Source organism: Chelonoidis abingdonii, chromosome 5 (assembly GCF_003597395.2).
Source record: "Chelonoidis abingdonii isolate Lonesome George chromosome 5, CheloAbing_2.0, whole genome shotgun sequence".
NCBI classification, from domain to species: domain Eukaryota; kingdom Metazoa; phylum Chordata; order Testudines; family Testudinidae; genus Chelonoidis; species Chelonoidis abingdonii.
This window is the reverse complement of record NC_133773.1, coordinates 125,797,899-125,821,740: the sequence shown is the minus strand read 5'-3', so window position 1 is coordinate 125,821,740 and position 23,842 is coordinate 125,797,899. Positions and strand designations below refer to the sequence as shown.

The 23,842-nt window shown below is 41.7% G+C and overlaps 1 protein-coding gene across 4 annotated transcripts in view; it reads left to right on the top strand.

Moving 5' to 3' along the window:
• The window catches only part of HTT (huntingtin), a 213,582-nt gene that overhangs the window by 20,935 nt on the left and 168,805 nt on the right, over nucleotides 1-23,842 (top strand). For 3 of the 4 annotated variants that reach the window (XM_075066616.1, XM_075066618.1, XM_075066619.1), the window contains 6 exons: nucleotides 4,978-5,057; nucleotides 7,399-7,537; nucleotides 7,831-7,972; nucleotides 13,310-13,488; nucleotides 15,065-15,269; nucleotides 16,246-16,293. In XM_075066616.1, coding sequence (XP_074922717.1) covers nucleotides 4,978-5,057; nucleotides 7,399-7,537; nucleotides 7,831-7,972; nucleotides 13,310-13,488; nucleotides 15,065-15,269; nucleotides 16,246-16,293 — 793 coding nt within the window. The remainder of the gene's footprint in view (nucleotides 1-4,977; nucleotides 5,058-7,398; nucleotides 7,538-7,830; nucleotides 7,973-13,309; nucleotides 13,489-15,064; nucleotides 15,270-16,245; nucleotides 16,294-23,842) is intronic. The other variant, XM_075066617.1, reaches the window with a different exon arrangement.

Genomic DNA, 23,842 nt, shown 5'->3' with positions numbered 1-23,842 from the left:
AACTCCATGCAAGTCTCTCATTATTTGCCATGTTATGTGTAGGTGCTCTTGCATCTTGATCAGAACTATGAGTAAAAAATAAACCCTATTACTTTCATTAGTTTTAAAAAATAGCCAACAACTTCAGACATTCCTTCTGAGGCAGGGGTTCTCAAACTGGAGGTCGGGACCCCTTGGGATCGCGAGGTCATTTACATGGGGGGATCACAAGCTGTCAGCCTCCACCCCAAACCTCTCTTGCCTGCAGAATTTATAATAGTGTTAAATTAAACACCTTTTAAAATATATTTATTAGGGGGGTTGCACTCAGAGGCTTGTGATGTGAAAGGGGTTGCCAGTAAAAAAGTTTGAGACTTGCAGTTCTAAGTGGTAGGAGAAATTCACAGTTTGAAAGGATTTTACATGTATTGAGATGTTGTGCTAACTGTTCCACTCTCCTACTAACCTGAGCTATTAATGACTTGTGAATATTAATCTTGTCTACATGGACAGATTATAGAGATACAAAAAGAGAGACAGAAAAAAATGTGTTTAAACTGAAGTTTTAAACACTCCCATCTGTGTTTTTCGAGTTTGTGCAGCCATGTATTACACTTGCGCTCTTGTTGCACTGGAGCTGGAGAATTTTGACCAGCAGTACCTGTGTGTGCATGCACTCACTTCTCAGGGCCATAGCTCTCTTTCCTCCCCACCCCTCGGCTATATGAGATAATAATAATAAAAATAATTGGAGATATACCAGTCTCCCAGAACTGAAAGGGACCTTGAAAGGTCATCAAGTCCAGCCCCCTGCCTTCACTTGCAGGACCAATTTTTGCCCCAGATCCCTAAGTGGCCTGCTCAAGGATTGAACTCACAACCCTTAGCAGGCCAATGCTCAAACCACTGAGCTATCCCTCCCCCAAGGAATTGCTGTCTCAACCCTCTTCAGTTCCTTCTTACCACTTGTGGCTGGAGTTGGAGCTCTGTGTGCTTTTCATCTCTCCTCTATTTTAGTGACTTTTTCTAGTTATATATAGTTGATTAGTACCCTTAGTATAGTGTGTGTTAGATTGGTATTAGTTAGCTTTAGTTTAAGTACTTCTATGGTGATTCCCCGTCATCAGGGTTTAAACATCGTCCATCACGGTGGGGGGAAGGGGTGAGCGATCCCCACATATGGTTCTTGTGCTTAGGAGAAGCCCATGTCAAGGAGTGGAGTTTAATTTGCAGATTGTTCACCAAATAGACTCAGGTGGCAAAGGATTTTTATCTAAAGCAGCACCTGCTTAAACAGGCTATGTAGCCTGCTTCAGCACCAATGCCTTCAGCAGATTGGAGGTCACCCCTGAGTTCTAAGAGTGCTGCTGCTTTGCCCTCTGGAGCTGGTGCCTCTCTGAAGAGATGGAGGAGATGTTTCCTGTCAAGAGTGCCAAGGCAAAGGTTGCATGTGGTCTAGATCCTGTGGGAACCCATCTCTCTCCTCCAGAAGTGTGAATTGGCACAGTGTGAATGTCACTGCGTGAGAAGTTGTGGGTCCTGGCAGCCACTCCCCAGTGCTATGTGGGGAGGTCAGAAGTTGATTCGGTTCTGGTCCCAAGGTGTTGGTTGAGTTTGATACTGATGAAGGTGAGCCTGCCGTCAGCTGTTTCTGTGCCAGGAGTGTATAAATGTCAACAGACTTCCTCTGCCTTTTTCCTGACCTCTCCCTTGGTCTAGGAATTTGCTGGACCTGTGTCCTTTATAGCCCTGTTGTCTGGGTGGGCTTCTGAACCTGTGGGTCTGACAACACTATGCCCCTATGTTTCCCCTTTGCAGTCGGTGGAAGTGGGGCTCAGCACAAGGGATCTCCTCAGCACCAGGAGCTTCTTCAGCACCCCTGTGGTCAATGCCACCAATGTTTTCATGGAAGCACTCACCTCCCTGCTCTCTGGTCTCATCAGTTACCTTGGTATCGCTGCCAACTTTGGGGTTAGTACAGCTTTCAGCACCAGAACCGACTGTTCACACCAGCTCCCTCTTCATTCTGGGCTACAGATCAGTCAGACTGGAGTCAGGGTTGGCGCCACCGTTATCTGCTGAAGCTTGGGATTCCTCAGTGTCTGGGTTGGAATTTTCCTTCTCTCACTCTCTACCTGACCCACATTGGGAGCCCTTCATGGAGTGCTATGTGTAGGAGGTTGGTGCTTGTCTTGTGGTCAGGACAGGGGTTCCTGGCATGGCTCCTACTGACCACCAAAGCCCTACCCATGGCAGTGGCTTCTGTGGGATGCTCCTCAGTCTCTGACATCCCACTCCATATCTTGCTTGAAGGTGATATCACCGGCCAGGTCTGTGGCACTGACTGTCAATCTGTCACAGGCCCAGGCACTAGTTGGCCTTCCCCTCTCGGAGCCCCCAGAAATGTCCCATCCAGGTCTGTCTGTCTGTCCTCGAACGGGATCCGGCTCTGCCACAGTTAACCACTTCATCTTCATCTGTGAATGATTCTGTGGTTCCTGGCTCATCATCTCCCTTATACCGGAGATTTCAAGGCATACAAGAACCTTTTGCAGTGCATGATTGCTTCCCGGGATATTCAAATAGAGTTCCTGCAGGAGGACACCTCTGGAGCGTGCTGCATTTGTTATTGCCTGCAGCAGAGCACATGGAGAAGTGCTATTTGATTCCAGTGCAGAGTTTTGAGAGATTCCATCCAGCCCCAAATTCCGTGGTTGTAACCGGTGAACGGTAGGGCAGATTTAAGTCTGCTCGCACAAGATTTATTCCACCTTTTCCTTGCAGGTGTGGATTGCTAACCAGCAGGCATCAGGCTCCATTTGAGTACCTGGCATCTCGTCCCTTTCTCCTTTTGTGTCAGACAACTGCATTCCTGGTAGTGATGATGTCTGCAAGAAGAGTGTGACACACCTTATTCCGAGTTCTCTAACGACAAAGTGATTTTATGACTGCGCTCAAAATGTTCAGTTTAATTTGAACCAGGCAGTATATTTACCTGTATTCTTTCCTAAGCCGCATTCCTCTCCGGAGGAGCAACGTGTCCTTATGTTAAATGTCTAGCAATGTCTAGTTTTCTATCTGAACAGGACTAAACTGTTTCATGATTTGCCTTGCCTGTTTGTGTCAGATGCCGTTTGTATGACGGGGTAAGTGGTTTTTTCACAGATGATCTCCAAATGGATAATATCCTGTATCAAGACTGGATGTGAAATAGCTTTGGCTATGCCTCCTTAACAGATGCGAGATCATTCTACAAGAGCTTGAAGAATGTTAATAGGATTCCTCAGTGACATCTCAGTACTGTACATTTGCAGGGCAGCTATGTGTTCATCCATATATTTACAAACCATTACTGCATCTTCCAGGGTGGATACAAGCTTTCGTAGGCAGTCCTGCAATCCTTGTTTAAGTTAGACTCCAAGCCCCGCCTCTTGGGGTGGGTATTGCTTGTGAGTCACCTAAGTGGAATACACTACTTACTGTAACTGTGGTTTTTTGAGAGACGATATAGGTGGGTATTTCATGACCCACCCTCCATCCCTTCTGCATCGGGTATTGTCTCTGGGTGTTTGGTGCGAGGGAACTTAAGGGATTCAGGTCAGCGCCACCTCATACAGCCAGAGGAGCGGCTATGGCCATGGGCTGTGAGCACCGCTGCTCTTTGGGCACTGCCAGGCAAAGTTATCTGGCCGGCATGCTGAGCATGCACACATCTAAGTGGAATGCATGTTTGCATCACACCTTGAAGAACCACAATTACAGTAAGTTACCATTTCTTACAATGCTTTTAGACTCTAATCGCTATTTGGCAAAGGATTCAACTTCCACTTCTAAAAAATAGATCAGATTTAAAGCAATATGTTCCCTTTATGCTGAGTCACAAGAAGTCCTGTCTAGCAGGGGCCTGTCTGCTTAAAAAAAACAAAAACAAAAAAACACACATGGTACTTTCCCTGTTTTCCATTGCTTGGTTCAGGACAATAACCCAAATGCCAAAGGGTACATAGTTTGGATTTCAGGTGAAGTTTTTACTATTTTTTACAAGGTTAAGTATGATTTTGTTTCTTCAATACTACCATGATAAGCAGCTTGTATATAGGCAGGAAGAATTCACACATGAGAAACCAATTCAAGAATCCCTCAATTCAGTCTTTAATCTCTTTGGTTTCTAACATTATGGGATTCGCATGCAGTCGATATTCTTGAAGGCACTTGGTGTTAATGATCTGCTGAAGAAGAGTATGAAACATCTACACATTTCAAGATGCGTATAATAACTGTAGTGTCTCATATCATTAATTTAACATTGCTAGAGAATGAATTTTTTTTCCACAGTATTCAAAATGACTTCAAAAGCTCTCCTATTTGTCTTTCCCTGTGAGTTTACTGTTTTGAACCAATTCTCTTAGGGATGAGGACCATACTTCTAGTTAAGGGTTGTTGTTTTTTTTTCAAGCAAACACCTCTCCCTCCAGCAACATGCACATTGCAGGCTTAAATCTTAAATTGAAATGGCCCGGCCATCTTGGGCTGTGGAGTGAATTTATGACTCTTGACTAGGAACTAATAGATGTTGGCATTTTATCATTCTGTGTTATGCTGTGAGATGCAGGGTGGGGAGCAAGAACAATCTGCTGTTACCTGTGGTTGGACACTTCCTTATCACTGAAGTTGATCTCGGCGGAGTCATTCACTTTCCCTTGCATATGACTACCTTCTCTGGTCCCTATTTTTGACCACTTGATAAAACTCCAGGAAGAGACTAAAAAATTGAGCTTTTTGAACACATTTTTATGTACCTCTTCAGGTAGGAGAGAGTTTAGGCTGTCCTTTGTTTTTAATTTCAATTCCTGTCTGGAAGCCATATTAGGATGAGATGTTAGGGAATTGAATCTCTTTTGTAGTTAAAATTCATATACAGTCAAAATCACTTTATCCAGTTTTAAAGGATGTTTGTGAGTGCTGATCTGTAACAAATTATACATCCAATCTATCTAGAATGGTGCTTCTCGAAGCCTACGTGCTGCAGTTTGGAGGTTTGCTGAGCTTGCCCATCTGGTTCGACCTCAGAAGTGCCGGTAGGTAACTCACATTTTTGGTATGCAAAAGTGCTATTTGTCTATCATACAAAAACATAAAACTGAAAAAGTAAATACATCGTCACTGGTGGCAGTGCTGCTTCATGATCCAAACTGAGATGTTAATTTAATAAAGCTGTTGGCGGGGATTCAGTGGGATTCCTGTATGGTCCTTTGAAATTCCACGTTGCGCATAATTCAGTGGTATAAATTTAGCTGTATTTTTACCAAAGGATAGAATTTTGATGTAATTTCTTGACCTCCCTCATCCCCCCAAGCCTTATTGTGTTTCTCTGCATTAAATGTATTAACTGAAAAAAAATCTAGACAAATCAGCATCACACAAAATACTTCATACTTGCATAGCGCTGTGCATCTGATCTCAAAGAACTTTACAAAAATGATAATCCCCGGTTTCTAGATGAGGAATCCAAGTCACAGATATGAAATAATTACTTGTCTGAGGTTACCTAGCCACATATGGCAGATTTAGAAACTGGACCCGAGTCTCTTGACTTCCTGTCTTTCTGTAACTACTAGATCACACTGCTTCCCATTCTTATCTTGTGAGTCTCTTTCTATAGTTATTTCTATTAACTATTTATTATTGTATAACCCAAAGATCCCATTAATGATTGGGGCCTGTAGCAATAATTGGGGCTTAGTAGGACTTCCCTAGTTGTGAGCTTAACTGTGGGAAAGTGGATGGAAGCTTATGAAATAGTCCCATCTCTATAATAACAAATGTTGATGGGAAAAGATAACAAATCCAACTCAGTCTGTTAAATAAAATTGTTTTACAAAATTTGTGAAGGTGAAAAACACTGACTTAATCTAAACAAAAAAGTCTTTCAGATATAATTCAAGGATTCTGGTGAGATTATATCTGGCAAACAAAAAGTGTGTGGGACTGGAAATTAATGGGCCAAAACTGGTGTGTTGGAAATTAGTCCTAACTGGTGGACATGTTAATGAAAGGATTGGTTATTACATCCCTCTCTTCCTTTTGGGGTCCTTAAACAAAGAGACTTTGGGAGGAAGATTGGTGCAAGCGAACACTGCCTGACAGAGATAAGGGGAGGGCGCGAGCTTCATCGTTCTGGCTGCCACCTCCACCATTTTCTGGGACCCTGGGATCCATCATGGCACTGTTGGGCCTTCATTGTCCTGATCCTAAAAGATGCCCTGACTAGACTGGGTCAGATTACATGGCCTCCTCCATTGGCTCTGATTAAATCCCAAACACCATCAGAGATCTGAGACTTTGTCATGCCTCTCGTGTGTCTTTTTCTTCCGAACTGTATTTCTTTCTCTTCGCTATCCCTCTTTTGCATTCTGTATAAGAATCTGGCTTACCCAGATAGACTGCATATTTTACAGCACTGTTGTAAGCCTGTGACCAAAGACAGGCAATGCTAAACAGCCCAATGCTGGTAAAAGTTTGCCAGGTCTCAAAGTAGCTAATAAAATGGTGTGTTTGTGCATGTGTTTCTCCAGCTGTGAGGTAGCTAGTAAAAGTGAACACCATAGATGGAAGCAGTAGTATTTTTCTATCTCTGCTGGGTTTTTTTCTCTTCCCTTTTGTGTGCATTTGTCTTGTTTTTGTCTTAAAAGCAAACAAACAAAAAACAAGACTTGACTTTAACAACTGCTCCAGCCCATTGCAACTAACTTAACTGTCCTTTCCGGAATAAAGAGGCTATTGCCATCTTTTATACTATCGAAAGACTGTTAAAAGAGGTTTGTTCCTATAACAACTCCATATAGCTGAAGAGGAAGGGAACAAAGGTTATGGTTAAAACGAGAGCCTTATTTAACACTTTACATTTCAAATGCTTTAACTGTTTGTTTTTCTTTCTTTTCTGTATCTTTTAATAAAATGTTAACAAAAAATTTAATGGAGTGTTTGCCATGGTACTAGGGAGGCAGAGGTTTCTGTATACTAAAAACTGAAGCTTGTTTGAAACTATTTAATGTTGGACAGTGACAGTTATGTTAACACCTTTAACACTTTGATTGGATATAGTCCATTGAAATTAATACAACAGGCTGCATTGTGTTTTGCTCTATACAAACCCTCATGAAGACAATAGTCCCTGCCCCAAAATTGTAGTTCAGTGTTGTGTACTCTTTGTAATGTCTTCCACTTCTAATCATCATAGTGGTGTATATGTTGTATTGCTGATATATTGTATCTTTATGTATGTGAATATAATACTGTTGTACAGCACTCCGAGCTTTGATGGGGGGTGTATTAGAAAGAATGTATCAAATGCTTATGATTAGATAATATATAAAATATTATTGACCAAAAGAGTTCTTCTTCCTGTGCTATAACTAGGCCATATTTAGTCAACCTATTGCCCTGTCTAACACGAATAAGTAAGCGGCCTGAAGAATCGGTACAAGAGACAGTGGCTGCAGCAATACCAAAAATCATGGCAGCATTTGGCAACTTTGCAAATGACAATGAAATCAAGGTACACCTGTTTTAAACTATTAAGAAACATTTTTATTACACGAGAACATAGTTAATCAACCATTAGAACCATTAATCAGTTGTTACAGACGGCAGTGTGACAGCTACCAGATTTGAATTATTAAAACATGTATTATTTATATCTTCCTCCACCCCTTGGATTATTTATAGGAAATTTTAAATCAAAGTAACTTTTTGGGTGGATGGAGGGGAAGAATTTTCTTGTTTGCTTACTGTCTTCTGCCTGTCTTTAAGTAACTTTTTTATGATTTTTTTTATTTTTGTAACTTTTAGGTTTTATTGAAGGCTTTCATTGCTAATCTTAAATCCAGTTCTCCTACCATCCGTCGAACAGCAGCTGGATCAGCAGTGAGCATCTGTCAACACTCACGAAGAGCACAATATTTTTATACCTGGTTACTGAATGTGCTTTTAGGTAAGATTCAGGAAACTGCTCCTACATCCTCAAGGCATGAGTAATATTGGAAAAAACAGAATTGGCAAATATAAAATTAAACCGTTATAGTCATTCTTATGTTAGGTAGCTTTGCTTGCCAACTTCTAACCTGCGTGTTAGGTGTCACCAGTGCTTGCTCTATGGGTACGCAGAGTCTTCTAGGGGCTACATCAACTCATTTAGACAGTTACCTAGTTTTACAACAGGCTACCTATAAAGCACTAATGAAGTCAGCACAAACTAAAATTTCATACAGACAATGACTTGTTTATACTGTGCTCTATACACTATGCACTGAAATGCAAGTACAATATTTATATTCTAATCAATTTACTTTATAATTATGTGATGAAAATGAGAAATTAAGCAATTTTTCAGTACTAGTGTGCTTTGACACTTCTTGTATTTCTATTTCTGATTTTGTAAGCAAGTAGTTTTTGGTACGCAAGACAAATCAAACTCCTGAAAGGGGTACAGTAATCTGGAAAGGTTGAGAACCACTGCTTTATGGTATTGTGGCACATTTAATCAACATAATGAAAAAATTAGGTATGGCCCATTTTTGCCTTTTGTCAGGGCGACTTTTACAGATATATAATGCCATATTTCTGTGGTACTCATCACCTCTTCCCAAATCAGATAAATGCTATATCAGAACTTTGGATAGATAATCTAGAAGCATAGATTAATGAAAAAGCATAGTCCACAAAATAAAATGAGAGCACATTGTGACTTAAAACGTGTATATAATGAAAAAAGAAAAGTTGGAATAATCCAGTAAATCAGAACTCCCAGTGTGCTTGAAGGATCAACAGTTTCATTAGTCTGTCAACTGTGGAAAATGTCCTTCTAATTCTAGTTCTGCTAATGGAATAAGCATGTGGATTTATTGCTAAAAGAAAAAAATACAATTATTTCATTGCCAAATCTTAAATTTTTATCAAAAGAGTTAGAAAAGACTGAAATCAAATCAATGTTATGATTATTTTAGTGTTTAGGCTTGGCAAGATGGACACTGCCCAGGGCAGGTGTCAAGTGACTATTATTTAATGATAAAGATAATAGGCAAAGAAGGGGAGCATGCAGTTGGGGCATTGGGAGGGGTCGTTTTGGGATCTGAGAAGGCTTACAAAACGTATGTGGAACCACGGTTGTGTGGAGTAGGGTTTTGTCTTTGGTGTGAAGGGTCTTGGTTCTTTCCCCTGAGGGTATCTGTTTGACTTTCTCGTTGCTTCTCTTTGGTGGATACCTACATTTTCTGGAGTATCCTTCATGTCCATTTTTCTTTCTTTAAAAGCCAACCTTGAAGATCCTGTTGGCCATCCCTGCTTTAAAGGCACTTCTTTACGTTTCTGTACTTGAAGAACTCAGTCTTGAGTTAATAAAATGCTTCCACAATTTTAGATGGGTGGATTTTGCACTCTCTCTTCTAAAAATTAGTAGGCATTCTGTGGCTGCTCCTACTCGTAACATGACATGTTGTAGTTACTTTAGAAGGGGTACATTGAGCAGAGACTTTGAGGTTCCCCGTACTGTCCACCAGTAAGCATTGAGGAGGGCAAGTCAGGGTCTACTCCAGGAAGAGTACTGACCTTTTCTAATTGGGGTCATCAGTTCCCACACCAGTGCCTGGGCTGTTGAGACTGATGTCTGCTATGGTACTGACTACTTCATTCAGCAACAGAAGCGCCAGGAAAATCTCGGCAGCAATGATGCTGGAGGCCTGTGTTGTGCCACAAGATGTACTCTTGGCACTGGACTCACTGATGGTATCAGAGTGAAGCCGGCCGATACCAGTGTGGATCCTTAGGCCATGTCTACGGACTTAACTCAGAGTTGTGGTGAACTCTTGATATGGGGCAGGGCTAGATCATCAGAGCATCTAGCACTTGCTTGACCCGTGCACTCTAGGGGTAAACCTAGCATATCGTTCCTTGTAGTGGTATATCTCTGGAGAGAAGTTCTTGAACCTCAGAACCATCCTCCTTGGAGTGTGAGAGAGGCTCTTCTGCTCTGTGAAAAGAAGGAGGCACTCCTCTTCTCCTTCATGAAGGGAGTTCAAGCAGCAGAGTCCTGTGGCACCTTATAGACTAACAGACATATTGGCGCATGAGCTTTCGTGGGTGAATACCCACTTCATGCATCCGACAAAGTGGGTATTCACCCATGAAAGCTCATGCTCCAATACATCTGTTAGTCTGTAAGGTGCCACAGGACTCTTTGCTGCTTTTACAGATCCAGACTAACACTGCTACCCCTCTGATACTTGACAAGGGAGTTCAGTTACTATCCACTAAATGTTCAGAGACAAAGACTCTTGCTTCTGTCATGGCTCCTGGAACCCGTGGGGCATGCCTCCCACTTCCGGATCCTCTCAAGGTCATCACCAGATCTCCTAGCAGAGGACATGCGAGGGGACATGAGGAGGCCCAGGAGGTTATTGTTGGTACCACAGAAGACCCTCAGGCCTGCAAGCGTTGGAACCTCCACCCACTGCACTACAAGAGGATGAGCCTCAGTCTCCTTTGCAGTCATCCTCCTCATCGCCAAGTGAGACTGTTGTACTCTGGGATTCCTTACCTGTCCAAAATGACTGTAAGACTTACCACGATCCTTTTAAGGAGATTAACTATCTCTTGATATTCCTCTTGAGGTGGTCCAAGATAATTCTCACAGGCTGGTAGACATTTTGAGTTTGACAGAGCCTTCTGCTCATCAGCAAGGCCGGACTAAATCTGCAAAATCCTTGTGGCAACTGTCACCCTCTTCCTTGAACAGCCAAGAGAACCAAGAAAAGATGTCCCTTCTCAAGGCTATGAATGTTTTTATAACTATCCTTCCTTAGTTGTCACAGCAGCAAATGAAAGAGTGCCATCAGGGTCAACCTTTTTCTACCCCAAAGGACAAGAATACAAAGAAATTAGGCTTTTTGGTAGAAAAATCTATTCCACATCTGGTCTACAATTTTGTATAGTTAACCAACAAACCTTATTGGCCAGATACGACACCTTCCTCTGGGACAGTAAGCTGAAGATCTCAGATAAGTTGCCAGAGGATGCCATACACTGCCAGATAAGGGGAAGCTGTTGGCTCACAGCTCTCTGCAAGCATCGTTAGGTGGGACAGATTTGGTGGCCAGGTCCCTGGGATCTGCAGTATCTGTGCACAAATGTTGGTGGCTTCAGTTCTTGGGTCTACCACAGGAGCCCAGCAGACGATCTAGGATCTCCCTTTTTAGGGTCCGTATGCTCTTCTTGCAGAAGACTGAGATGCTCCACAGTCTCCAAGATTCGAGGGCCATGTTGAAATCATTGGGAATTTTCATGCTTTTTCTTAAAAGAAAACAATTCCGCCAGCAGAGATCCTTTCCTTTCCCATTGAGGCAGCCTGACCAATCTAGAAAACAGAGGAAAAAACACAGGAGAAGACCACTTCGCCTCAGTTTTCTTCTTTGGCAGGTTCTTCAAGATAGTTGGGAAATCCATAGATGTCTGTTTGACTGTCTTGTCAAGGACAGAGTACCAGATCACAATGTACCAGTTTTCTCCCTTCTCATTTTTTTCCAATAGGTTTTCTGACATCCTGTATGCTTGGTCCCATCTTACTACAGACCAATGGGTCCAAATTACTGTGGAACAGGACACGCACTGCAGTTTCTGTCCCCCTCTTTTAATCCCCTTTCCCATGTCTTCAGGGACCACTCTCATGAGGATGTTCTTCTCCAAGAAGTGCAGTCTCTTCTCCATTTGGGAACTATAGAAGAGGTTCACTCTCTCCACCTAGTGCAGGGTTTCTGTTCATGTTACTATCTGATTCCAAAGAGAAGATGAGGTCTCATACCCTTCCTAGACTTGCAACATTTGAATTCTTATATAAAGAAAATAAGGTTTCACATGATCCATCTGGCCTCTGTCATCCCCTCCGAGGATCCAGGCAACTGGTACTCTGCTCTTGACATGAAGGATGCATATTTTCATGTCGCTATTCATCAAAGCCATAGAAGATTCCTAAGATTTCTGGTCAGCAGCATTATCAGTTTATGGTCCTATCCTTCAGGGTGTCTGTGTGTCTGCAAACGCATGGTGGCCGTAGCTCAGGGGTTCTCAAACTGGGAGTCGGGACCCCTTAGGGGGTTGCGAGGAGTCAACCTCCACCCCAAACCCCACTTTGCCTCCAGCATTTATAATGGTGTTAAATATATAAAAAAATGTTTTTAGTTTATACGGGGTGTTGCATTCAGAGGCTTGCTGCATGAAAGGGGTCACCAGTAAAAATGTTTGAGAGCCATTGCCATAATTAGCATTCCTAATTAAAGCAGGGATGCAAATATTTCCATCCCTGGACGATTGGCTGATATGAGGTCTATCCAAGCTCCAAACAGAAGTCATTCTATCCTGGATCTGTCCCTTTTCAGTGTTCTGGATCTGTTGATCAATGAGGACAAATCAGTATAAATAAATAAGAGAATAAAATGTATAGGGATGATTCTGAATTGTATAATAGCCAGGGTATTTCTGCCTGAAGCCAGATTCCAGACAATGTTAAACATTTCCATAAATCTGAAAGCCCATCCACTTAAACATTAAGAACTTGCCCCAGACTACAGGGACACATGGCCTCCTGCATGTATGTGATTCGGCATGCAGGGGCTCAAATAGTCATCGCAGACATTTGCAGAGCTGCAGCTTGGTCGTTGGTATATACTTCTACTACTTACTATGCTGTATGTTAGCTTTCCAGAGATATAGCAAGTTTGGACAAATAGCTCTTCAGTCCTTGTTCAAGTAGGTTCTGAATCCCACCTCCAGTTTGAACTGCTTCTGATTCACCTGAAGTGAAGTAGACGTGCAATCACTTGAAGAAAAAATGGTTACTAACCTTTTCTGTAACTGTTGTTCTTAAAGATATTTCACATGTCCATTCCATGGTCTGCTCTCCTTCCTCTGTATGGAATCTGGTACTAAGAAACTGAGTGGGGTCTGGTATAATTCTGACCTTTATACCATGGTGCAGCAGCACAAGACGACAGATGCTGCCTGTGCTGCCCCAGAGGGTACCACCAAGGGAAGAATGTCTGACTTGAGGGCACACGTACCTCTGAAGTGGAATGGACATGTGCCACACATCTTGAAGAACAATTACATAGCAGATTAGTAAGCTTTTTTGTTCTCCACTACTCTTGTTTTTTTAATGACACTTCTGACATAGGTGTGTGTTTTACTTATCCAAAAAAAAAAAACAAAAAAAACCTGATGTCTTGAGTTAATGTATAGTACTTGTACTACCAATAAGATAAGAGTCATAACTTTTTTGCAGGTTTGTTGGTTCCTGTGGAAGATGAACATCCTACTCTTTTAATTCTTGGAGTACTGCTCACACTAAGGTATCTAATACCATTACTGCAGCAGCAAGTAAAGGATACCAGTCTGAAAGGCAGTTTTGGTGTAACACGAAAAGAAACAGAGATTTCACCTTCTCCAGATCAGCTTATACAGGTGAGAGCTGAATGGTAACTCTTTCAAAGTACTAATTGGCTTATGAGCCAGCAAACATCCTTGTAATGTACAGTATAATGGATTTCTCATATTTATTATCAACTATTTTAGTTCTGAGCTGGGAGCCATTTACAGTTTATTTTTGTCGATATTATTTTATTATTTGACTATATGTTTGCCCAGTGAGTGGCAAAATATAAATATCACTACAAAGCAAAGTGCAATGACAATATTTGAATTAGTAATTCTAAGGAGCTGAGGACCATCACAAACCTTGCCAGCTTCTGCTTCAAGTGCGAAGTACACTTATTTGACTTGCCTTCTCTAATATAGCAATATGTACCTTTTTAAAAATAAAAACCCTATCAAAACAAAACACATTGCATGGACAATTTTCTCTGTGGGAAGAGGATGAGATAAAACAAACTGCATGTGACAGATGTTAGTCATGTCACTTAATGCACTACTGGAAGTTGCTTAGAACCTCTGGCTGCAAGAATGGTGTAGGAGCTGTCATAACTAGATAGGTAAGGTAAGGGTTAAGTTTCTTTTACCTGGAAAGGGTAACCAAACACCTGACCAGAGGACCAATCAGAGAACTGGATTGTTTAAAGTCAGGGGCGGGAATTTGTATACCAGGGGTCTTTGTTGTTTGCTCAGCTGTGAGTAAACAAGGTTTCCTCCTAACTCCATCTTATCTTAAAGTTTCTTCTAAACATCTGTAAGTACCCAGGGAACGCAAAGTAATTCGGCTATGATGATCTTTGTGGTGTATTTACCTGTATGTTGATTTGTTGGACTGGTTTAATTGGGCTATCTTTAAATCAGACTGTTTTTTCATATCTTCTTATAAGCAAGAGCCTGTATTGAGTTTCTTAATGCAAGATTATTGTTTTATATTTTCTTTCTATTTTTATATAAACTTTTTCTTTTAAAACGTGTGGAAGTTTCTTTTCCTAGGGAGGCAAAGGGAAGGGAAAAGCCAGGCTGTGAGCTATTTTCCTATTGCTTTCAGGGAAGGAGCAGACTACGGGGCAAGAGACAAAGAATCATCTCTGTTCTCTTGTGGTTGAAGTTTTTTTCCTGTTACTGCTACGAGAGCAGACACCGGGGAAGGCAAAGCCAAGCTGGTGGCATTTTGCATCTCAATTGTCCTGAGGGTAGAGAACGCTTATCGCTTGGGAAGTAGAGAAACCGGTTTCTGTGCAAGGCGGGGAAGGAGGGGAGAAGGGATTTTTTCCCCTGCTTTTAGCATCCAAGGGATTTGGAATCTGGAGGTCCCACCCAGGGAGGGTTGGGGACACCAGAGAGAGGAAAGGGGGAGGTCAGGCCCCCTAAAGTAAATTACCTACCTGACCTGGTGGCAGCCCAAATACCCAAGCTGGTAGTGAGCTTGGGGGAGTTTCAGGTAAGCCCCCAGACTTTTGGACGCAAAAGTCCAGGTTTGGGACAGGACCAGGCTGTGGACGCTAAAGTTCAGGTCTGGGACTGGGAGGCTAGATTACCACAGGAGCCTATTTAGACAAGGAGATAGTTAGTTATAAATATTTACTAGTAAGGTTTCTTTGATTTATAGGTCTATGAATTGACTTTGCATTACACTCAGCACCAGGACCACAATGTTGTGACTGGAGCTTTAGAACTATTACAGCAACTTTTTAGAACACCACCGCCTGATCTTCTTCATGCCCTGACCACTTCAGGAGGCATTACACAGGTCAGTGTATCCAAAGACGAGTCTATCAGCAGAAGCCGCAGTGGAAGCATAGTGGAGCTTATAGGTAAGTAGTATTTTTGGTGTTTTAGCTGAGAGATCAACACACATTGCAGACTCTTTAAATTCCTTAGTTAGCCAAAATGATAAAAGATTAGTTTTTAAAAAATGGTGTGTGGAAACTTCAGGCTTGTTCAGAAGTAGGTGTGCAGATTCTTTATGCATGTAGAGGAAATTGGTAAAGATCGGTGTTTGGGATAATGTTCTTAATATACATATCTTAGTACAGTCTTATGTTTTGTACTTATCTCCTTTTGTTTAACCAAAGTTGTAAGACCACCATTCTAACTGATAACTTTATGAGAAAATTAATACCCTTCTTACCAATCTTTTGACCAGGCAGCTGTGATGCATAGAAAGCCGATCTAATAAAAATATACATTAACTATGAAAGCTCCTTGCCAATTGTCTAGTTTACTACAACAATAAGCACAAATTCTCAATGTAACTATTAGGCTTGTTTATAATTGTTTCTTTAGGTTTTGATGCTCTTGTCTATGAAGTGCGTGTTCTTATAAATAAAATATTATCTAACTTTTTTTAATTTCCAGAAAAGAAAATGTTAGCCCCCCATTGGATTTTTAAAAAAAACTTCAATTTTATGGTGGATTCATTTTCTGTATTAGAGAGAAGAATGAACTTTCCAATCTCTCTGATTTACAAGTTTTCTGATAATAGATGGTAATTCATTAGCCAGGCCAAAAAAAAAACAACCAACCCCCCCCCCGATACTTCAATGACAAATGAATTGTATATTTTTTAAAGTCAAAAACTTCAGTTGAGTTTATTTTCCTGGAGTGCAAAGAAGTGACTGAGTACAACATTTTAGAGATACTGTACATGACAAGGATTTGAAACCTTAAAGGAAGCACATTTTCTATTTAATTTCTAAACTTTATCTAATGGCCTTATGAGTCTATTAGAATTCCTTCTTAATTTCAGCAGCTGTTCTTTTCCCTGATTTGTTACTTTGTGATTTGCAGCTACGGGGGGGTCTTCATGCAGCCCTTGTCTGTCAAGAAAACTAAAAGGTGACTATCTTCAGAATCACAATTGCTTAATCACATGCTTTTCTGATTTTTCACTTCGTTTGTCTTGCTAAATTTTAATTTCTATTCACTAATGCGTTCCTCTTTGCAACTGGGATTGAAGAGCATAAATCTAATTTTTGTAAGAGTTTGACACTACAACCAAGATATAGTGAAGTAATTAAAAAAGCAGAATATTATTGCAATTTTTTTCTTTGCTTTGCTGGCAGAATTATTTTGATCATTGTTGATGCAGCTTTTTTAACAACAATATTTGACCTGGAATGAAACAGGCACAACAATTAACAGACAATTAAATTGGAAAATTATGCTTTGATCTTTCTAACTGTTGCATTCCTTCACTAATGCATGTATATGTCTTACATGTTTTAAAATACCACTTGTGCTCTGATCTGGTCTGTCTGTCCTGTGATGACTAACACTGCTCACTTATGATTATTACCTATCATTTTGATTTTTTTTCTCCATCACTGGAGGTTTATGTTGAAATGTTAGTTTGAGCGATCACCCTTAGACATTCTGTGCGCAGTTTGACCATGATAACGTACTTCATGTTCAGTCATGCTCGTGTAGTTTTTCTAAAAAAACTTGACAGCAGTAATGGAGTCATTTTAGACACCCCACATCAGGATTCACTAGTTCTGTCTCCTGCTGTGTCACTGCAAAATCCCGTTGGCTTCTGTGGTACTCTGTGTGGGAACAGAGGTCTGTGCTAACGAATTCCAGTATAGGATTTGGGGTAGAGAAGGAGGTATAAGGGAGAAAAATACCTTTCCTGGGATAAACAGTTTAGAAGTAGAACGGAGATTCAACAAGCATGTGTTGCCAGTACATCAGTTAGGGCCACTACAGCACCTAATTTACACTGTTTCAAATGTGCTCTTTTTCCCTCTAATTGGTTATTTTTTGTGAGTTAAAATAAATAAAATATAAACTATTCTTGATCTCAGTGTGATAAGAAAGTATCTTAATGTGATAAACTGTGATGTTGCTAAATGGAATGGATGCTTGGGAGCTACAGTGATAGGTACTCATTTTAGGAAAGATGAAGGAAGAGATAGTATTGAGAAAGTAGAATCTATTTCTATATGCATCTGGAAGCCAGCTTACTATGGAACAAAATAAGTAAACACCACGTTACACTATATACTAATAAAGGTGTAATCTTTGTTTTTCATGTTTGGTTTAAATATTTTGAATATAGCAGTAGGTCTTCAGTAAAATAAGTTTATATTTTACTAATAATGATTATAGATTAAACAGTCCTTAAATTAAAAAAAATTAAACTGTCTACAATTAATTAATATAATCTTCATTTGATAAAACACGTTTTGCACATCTTGTGTCATTGCTTAATATCAGGTCCTGCCTGTTAGATTATCATGAAATGAGAGCTGATATTATAATTTACATGTAGCTGCATGTAGCAGGCTTTGAGGTCAGAAGGGACCATCGTGATCATCTAGTCTGGGGCCTGTAATGTGCAGGATATCAGAACCTTACCCACCCACTCCTGAAATAGACCCCTGACCTCTGGCTGAGTTACCAAAGGCCTCAAATCATGCTTAAAGACTTCAATTTACAGAGAGTTCACCATTTACTCTAGTTTAAAGCTGCAAGTGACCCAGGTCCCATACTGCAGAGGAAGGGAACTTCCCCCACCCCCCAGTCTATGGCTACTGCCAGTCACTATCTAGCCCCTGCTCACTGGGGCCAATCTGTCCTGGAGGAAGATGCCTTCTTGACCCAGATATGATCCTAAGCATATGGGCAAGACCCACCAGGCAGACACCTGGGAAAGAATTCTCTGTAGTAACTCACAGATCTCCCTATCTAGTGTCCCAACTCCAGCCACTGAGGAATTTTGCCACTGGAAGTTGCCGGTGGGCCACATGCCATTGTAGGCAGTCCCATCACACCTTCCCCTCCATAAGCTTATCAAGGTCATTCTTGAAGCCAATTAGGTTTTTTGCCCCCGCTGTTTCTCTTGAAAGGCTGTTCCAGAACTTCACTCCTCTGATGGTTAGAAACCTTCACCTAATTTTGAGCCTAAATTTTTTTATGGTGATTTGTTCTTGTGTCCACCTTGAGGCTTAACTTAAATAACACTTCTCCCTCCCTGTTTTTTATCCCTCTGATGTGTTTATAGAGAGCAATATCATCTTTCCCCTCAGCCTTCTTTTGGTTAGGCTAAACAAGCCAAGGGTTGAACTATGGCTGTTGTAGTATCATAACTGCATTTTACATGTGCATATTTTAATGCCATACTTAATGTTTATTCCTGTAGTCTTTGGAATAGATGAACAGAATATTCAGTCTAATTATCAATTCTTACCATGAATTTCAAAGATGCATTCCCCTTTTAGTGAAGACTTTAAAATAAATTAGCAGACGTAGCTAGCTGCATTGAAGTGGATTTCTAATTTTGCAGTTTATTGGCATTCGGAGCATTGGGGTTCTGCTCTTTTTGCTAGGAGTGGGGCTACTGGACTTTTAATATGCTCCCCAAGGGTCAATGGGTGGAGAGGTGAGGAAAGGGAGGGAGAAACACAGCAGCATTTGATTCCACCCCCAGCACTCTGTAATATTCTGCACTCTCTTCATGCTGTTGCTTCAGGGTATCTGTGGTTTTAGTTTAGGCTTTGATTTATGTTTGGGCCATATTTTAAAGGCTGTCTTGTCAACCATAAGAATGAAAGACTACATATTTTCTAAATGAATGCTTACATTATGGACCACAACTGTACAGAATCTTAAAAACAAAAGAGCAATTATCTGTCGTTTGCATGGCCACATAATCATATTCTACAAAGGGGCCTGAACAGAGCTAAAGTTGACTTCAGCTTTCGTTCACAACTTAATTTGCAATTAATCTTAAATTTGGGAAACTAAAAACTGTCCTTTTTAGTTCCTTTAAAATGTCTAAATGCATGAAAAATTGGCAAATGAAATATCGTCTTCCCTAGTTTTGATGGTGGAAATCCTAGTAGGAGTTTTTTCATCCTTTCATGGGTATAGGTGTATGTATGATTTATTGCTGATCGTGTGACTGGTCTGTACACAAAGTACAGTGTCTGCCCTGAGGACATTGAAAATCCAGAATATGTGGATTATAAAAAATGTGAAGAAGCTTGGAGCAATGGCCAAATTAGTACACCTCTACCCCAATATAGTGCTGTCCTCGGGAGCCAAAAAATCTTACTGGATTATAGGTGAAACCACGTTATATTGAACTTACTTTGATCCACCGGAGCACGCAGTCCCAGCCCCCTGGAGCGCAGCTTTACTGTGTTACATCCAAGTTCGTGTTATATTGGGTCGCGTTGTATCGGGGTAGAGGTGTAGCATATTACTTGTAGTATCAGAGAAGTAGTGGCTTTTAGGAAGGATTTGAATGAGGAGAAAGTGTTGACTCTTTCAAGGAAAGTATTTGCTTTTTTTCCAAGTGTGTCCTGGTTTGAATTAAATAGGTGTTACAACTTGGGATTATAAAAATTTCTTTCCAGAAAAACCCACTGTCTTGTCAGTTCAGTCTTCACTTTTTTACTAGTTTTGGTGTCATCCTAGTATTCCATTTTTTGCTTGAGGAGTGGAGAATTCACGACTTGACACTTCAAATGTAAAAACAAGCCAAAAATTGCCATTCCTTGATGCATCAAGAACAAATAAAAAGGGCAAAACCTCACTTCTTTTCCCTTTGCTGGTCACCTTTAATGATGGTGACCAGCAAAAATCCCTGGAAAAATCATGGAGCAGGTCCTCAAGGAATCAATTCTGAAGCGATTAGAGGAGACAAAAGTGATCAGGAACAGTCAGCATGGATTCACCAAGGGCAAGTCATGCCTGACTAACCTAATTGCCTTCTGTGATGAGATAACTGGCTCTGTGGATGAGGGGAAAGCAGTGGACGTATTATTCCTTGACTTTAGCAAAACTTTTGATACGATCTCCCACAGTATTCTTGCCAGCAAGTTAAAGTAGTATGGGCTGGATGAATGGACTATAAGGTCAGGGACAACCCACCCTGCAGCGCCTTTTGCTGGTTGTCCAGGGAATTAGCTTTTCCAGCCTCTGGAGCACCCTCTGCAGGCCGATGCCCTGCTTGCCACTGGCCTCCGTGTCTCTCCTGGCCCTCGGTGCCCCTTTGCCTAGGGGTTCTGCCCCCTGGCAGTGCCCTCACAACCCTGGGTCTCCCCTCCCCAGGGAACCCCCAACCCTCTATCCCCCCACCTCGCCTCAGTCTATGGCTGTACAAGCCATTCATCATCGGCATGGAGGCTTTGGACCTGCTGCCTTTGCCTACCCTGGGCTGCCCTTCTGCAACCCCAGTACTTTTCCGGCCTTTATCAAGGGCTGCAGCCTAGGGGGTTTCCAGGCTGGAGCTCCCCAGCCCCTCTAGCCTTTCCCCAGCCCTGCTCCACTCAGGTACCCTGTTCAGCTCCCAAGCAGTCACGCCCATTTCTCTCTCCAGCTAGAGAGAGACTGCCTGAGTTCCTGGCTCCCAGCCTCTTATAAGGCCAGCTGTGGCCTGATTGGGGTGTGGCCCGAGCTGTGGCTACCTTCCCCAATCAGCCTAGCCTAAGGCTCCCAGCCCCAGCTCTCTCCAAGGGCTGGCTTTTAACTCCTTCTGAGGTGGAGCGGGTGATCACCCTACTACAGATGGATAGAAAGCTGGCTAGATCGTCAGGCTCAATGGGAAATGATCAATGGCTCCATGTCTAGTTGACAGCCAGTATCAAGTGGAGTGCCTCAAGAGTCGGTCCTGGGGCCGGTTTTGTTCAATATCTTCATTAATGATCTGGAGGATGGCGTGGACTGCACCATCAGCAAGTTTGCAGATGACACTAAACTGGGAGGAGTGGTAAATACGCTGGAAGGTAGGGATAGGATACAGAGGAACCTAGACAAATTAGAGGATTGGGCCAAAAGAGATCTGATGAGGTTCAACAAGGACAAGTGCAGAGTCCTGCACTTAGGACAGAAGCATCCCATGCACTGCTGCAGACTAAGGGCCGAATGACTAGGCAGCAGCTCTACAAAAAAGGACTTAGGGGTTACAGTGGACGAGAAGCTGGATATGAGTCAACAGTGTGCCCTTGTTGCCAAGAAGGCTAACGACGTTTTGGGCTGTATAAGTATGGGGATTGACAGCAGATCGAGGGACATAATTCCCCTCTATTTGGCATTGGTGAGGCCTCATCTAGAGTTCTGTGTCCAGTTTTGGGCTCCCCGCTACAAGAAGGCTGTGGAAAAATTGGAAAGAGTCCAGCGGAGGGTAACAAAAATGATTAGGAGGGTGGAGCACATGACTTGTGAGGAGAGGCTGAGGGAACTGGGATTGTTTAGTCTGCAGAAGAGAAGAATGAGGGGGGATTTGATAGCTGCTTTCAACTAACTGAAAGGGGGTTCCAAAGAGAATGGATCTAGACTGTTCTCAGTGGTACCAGTTGATAGAACCACGGAGTAATGATCTCAAGTTGCAGTGTGAGAGGTTTAGGTTGGATATTAGGAAAAACTTTGTCACTGGGAGGGTGGTGAAAGCCCTGGCTGGGATGATTTAGTTGGGGATTGGTCCTGCTTTGAGCAGGGAGATTGGACTAGATGACCTCCTGAGGTCCCTTCCAACCCTGATATTTTGTGATTTAATGATCATATATCAGAGGGGTAGCCATGTTAGTCTGGATCTGTAAAAACACCGGAGAATCCTGTGGCACCTTATAGACTAACAGACGTTTTGGAGCATGAGCTTTCGCGGGTGAATACCCACTTCGTCAGATGACGAAGTTGGTATTCATCCACGAAAGCTCATGCTCCAAAAAGTCTGTTAGTCTATAAGGTGCCACAGGATTCTCTGCTGCTTTTAATGATCATATACTGAGTCTTCTGTGCTTGAGATTCAGATCACAGTATAACCTTAAGTATACTCAGCCATTTTCAGCATAATTATTTTAAAAAATATGTTCTTATGCGTTTACAGCACAAAAAAGAGAATTTTTAGTTGCATTATTTTCCGGAGTACTGTAGAGTTGCAGAATTCCAAATTCCACAACTACATTTTTCCTTATCTGTAGACTTGGGTACTCTAAAACTTATGGTGCTGTGGATAAACACAATTCTGCAACTCTGTATTAACAGAGCTGTGTTTCATATTTTTACTTCACATGAAAAATACAAAACCAAGAATATTAAATGCAAATGTCTGTGTTAATGCAGCCTTGTGGTTGCATCATAAAAAAAAACCAAAATTGGAAATGCAAAACAATTCTCTGCTACGCATTTTGGATGACTGGTTAGTCTTTCTAAATATGTAGTTTAGTAGTATGTGTCACATAAGTTGCTAATACTATTATCATAATATTAACTCTTTTATTTCCTGGGTGTGTTTAATGGTTTACCTTATTGCATTAGGTGGGGTTTTGTGTCTCTATGTAACCCATACACATTTTTTTTTAAAAAAGTATTATAGCCCTGGCTGAGCACCCCTTTGTGGGATTTATTAGGCTGCTGTATTAGACTCAAACTTTGCATCCCCCACATGCTTTTGAATTTACTGAGTGTGAGCCGCATCTGGACATGGACTTGCTCTGGCCTTTCAGGCTCACCCCTGGGGTGCAGACTGGTGCAATGCTGGTATCTTCTTGGGATTTGAAGCCCTATAGCTGAGCTACCCTTGATCCCAAGACCAGCGTGGACCTCCCAGGTCTCACCAGTAGCTCACGCATGCCTTCTCCAGAGCTCCATCCTCATGGATACTCCGGATTACTGTTTCACCTTTTGGGGATTTTGTGACAATGAAACCAGGAACACACAGACTTTGTAAAGGCACTTCTAAACCACACACACTTTACTTCTTGGCCATGTCTATACTTTGAGTGCTTTGCTAGTATATCTATATTGGTATGTGTATGCTGGCAAAAGGCTCCTAGTGTGGATGCAGGTTATACCAGCAAAACTGTGCTTTTACATCTACGTGAGGGGCTTTTGGGGACATAGCTGTCAGTCAGGGATCACACTTCTTTACATCCCTGACTGACAGAGCTATGCTAGCAAAAGTCTGTAGTGTAGACCTGGCCATAAACAAAGCCCACAAGATATACAGATCTATGGGGAAATATCAAACACTGGCATGTGAGACCCTCCTCAGTTTTCTCACCCCTTCTGAGAGCCCTTTGAGTCTTAATCAGCATCTTCTGGCACCCAGTCTTCTGCAGCCTTCTACTTTTGCCCAGTCTTGTCTTGTAGTTTCGATATGCTGCCTCCTTATTAGAGAGTTTCCCTTTTAACAGCAGATTCCAGTACTCTTCCTATCCTTTCCTTGGAATAATTCCACTCCATAATTCTTTACGGACTGCAGTCTCCAACCCTCAGTCTTTGTTACTGGGGGGTAAGAGACATTTGCAAGCCAAACATTTTTGGCTGGTAGAATCTAATTCCCTGATAAGGGAAGGTTATTGCAATGCTGATGATCCTTAATGTCTGCTCTATTCAGGGGAGACACCCAGACCTTAGAATCATAGAAGATTAGGATTGG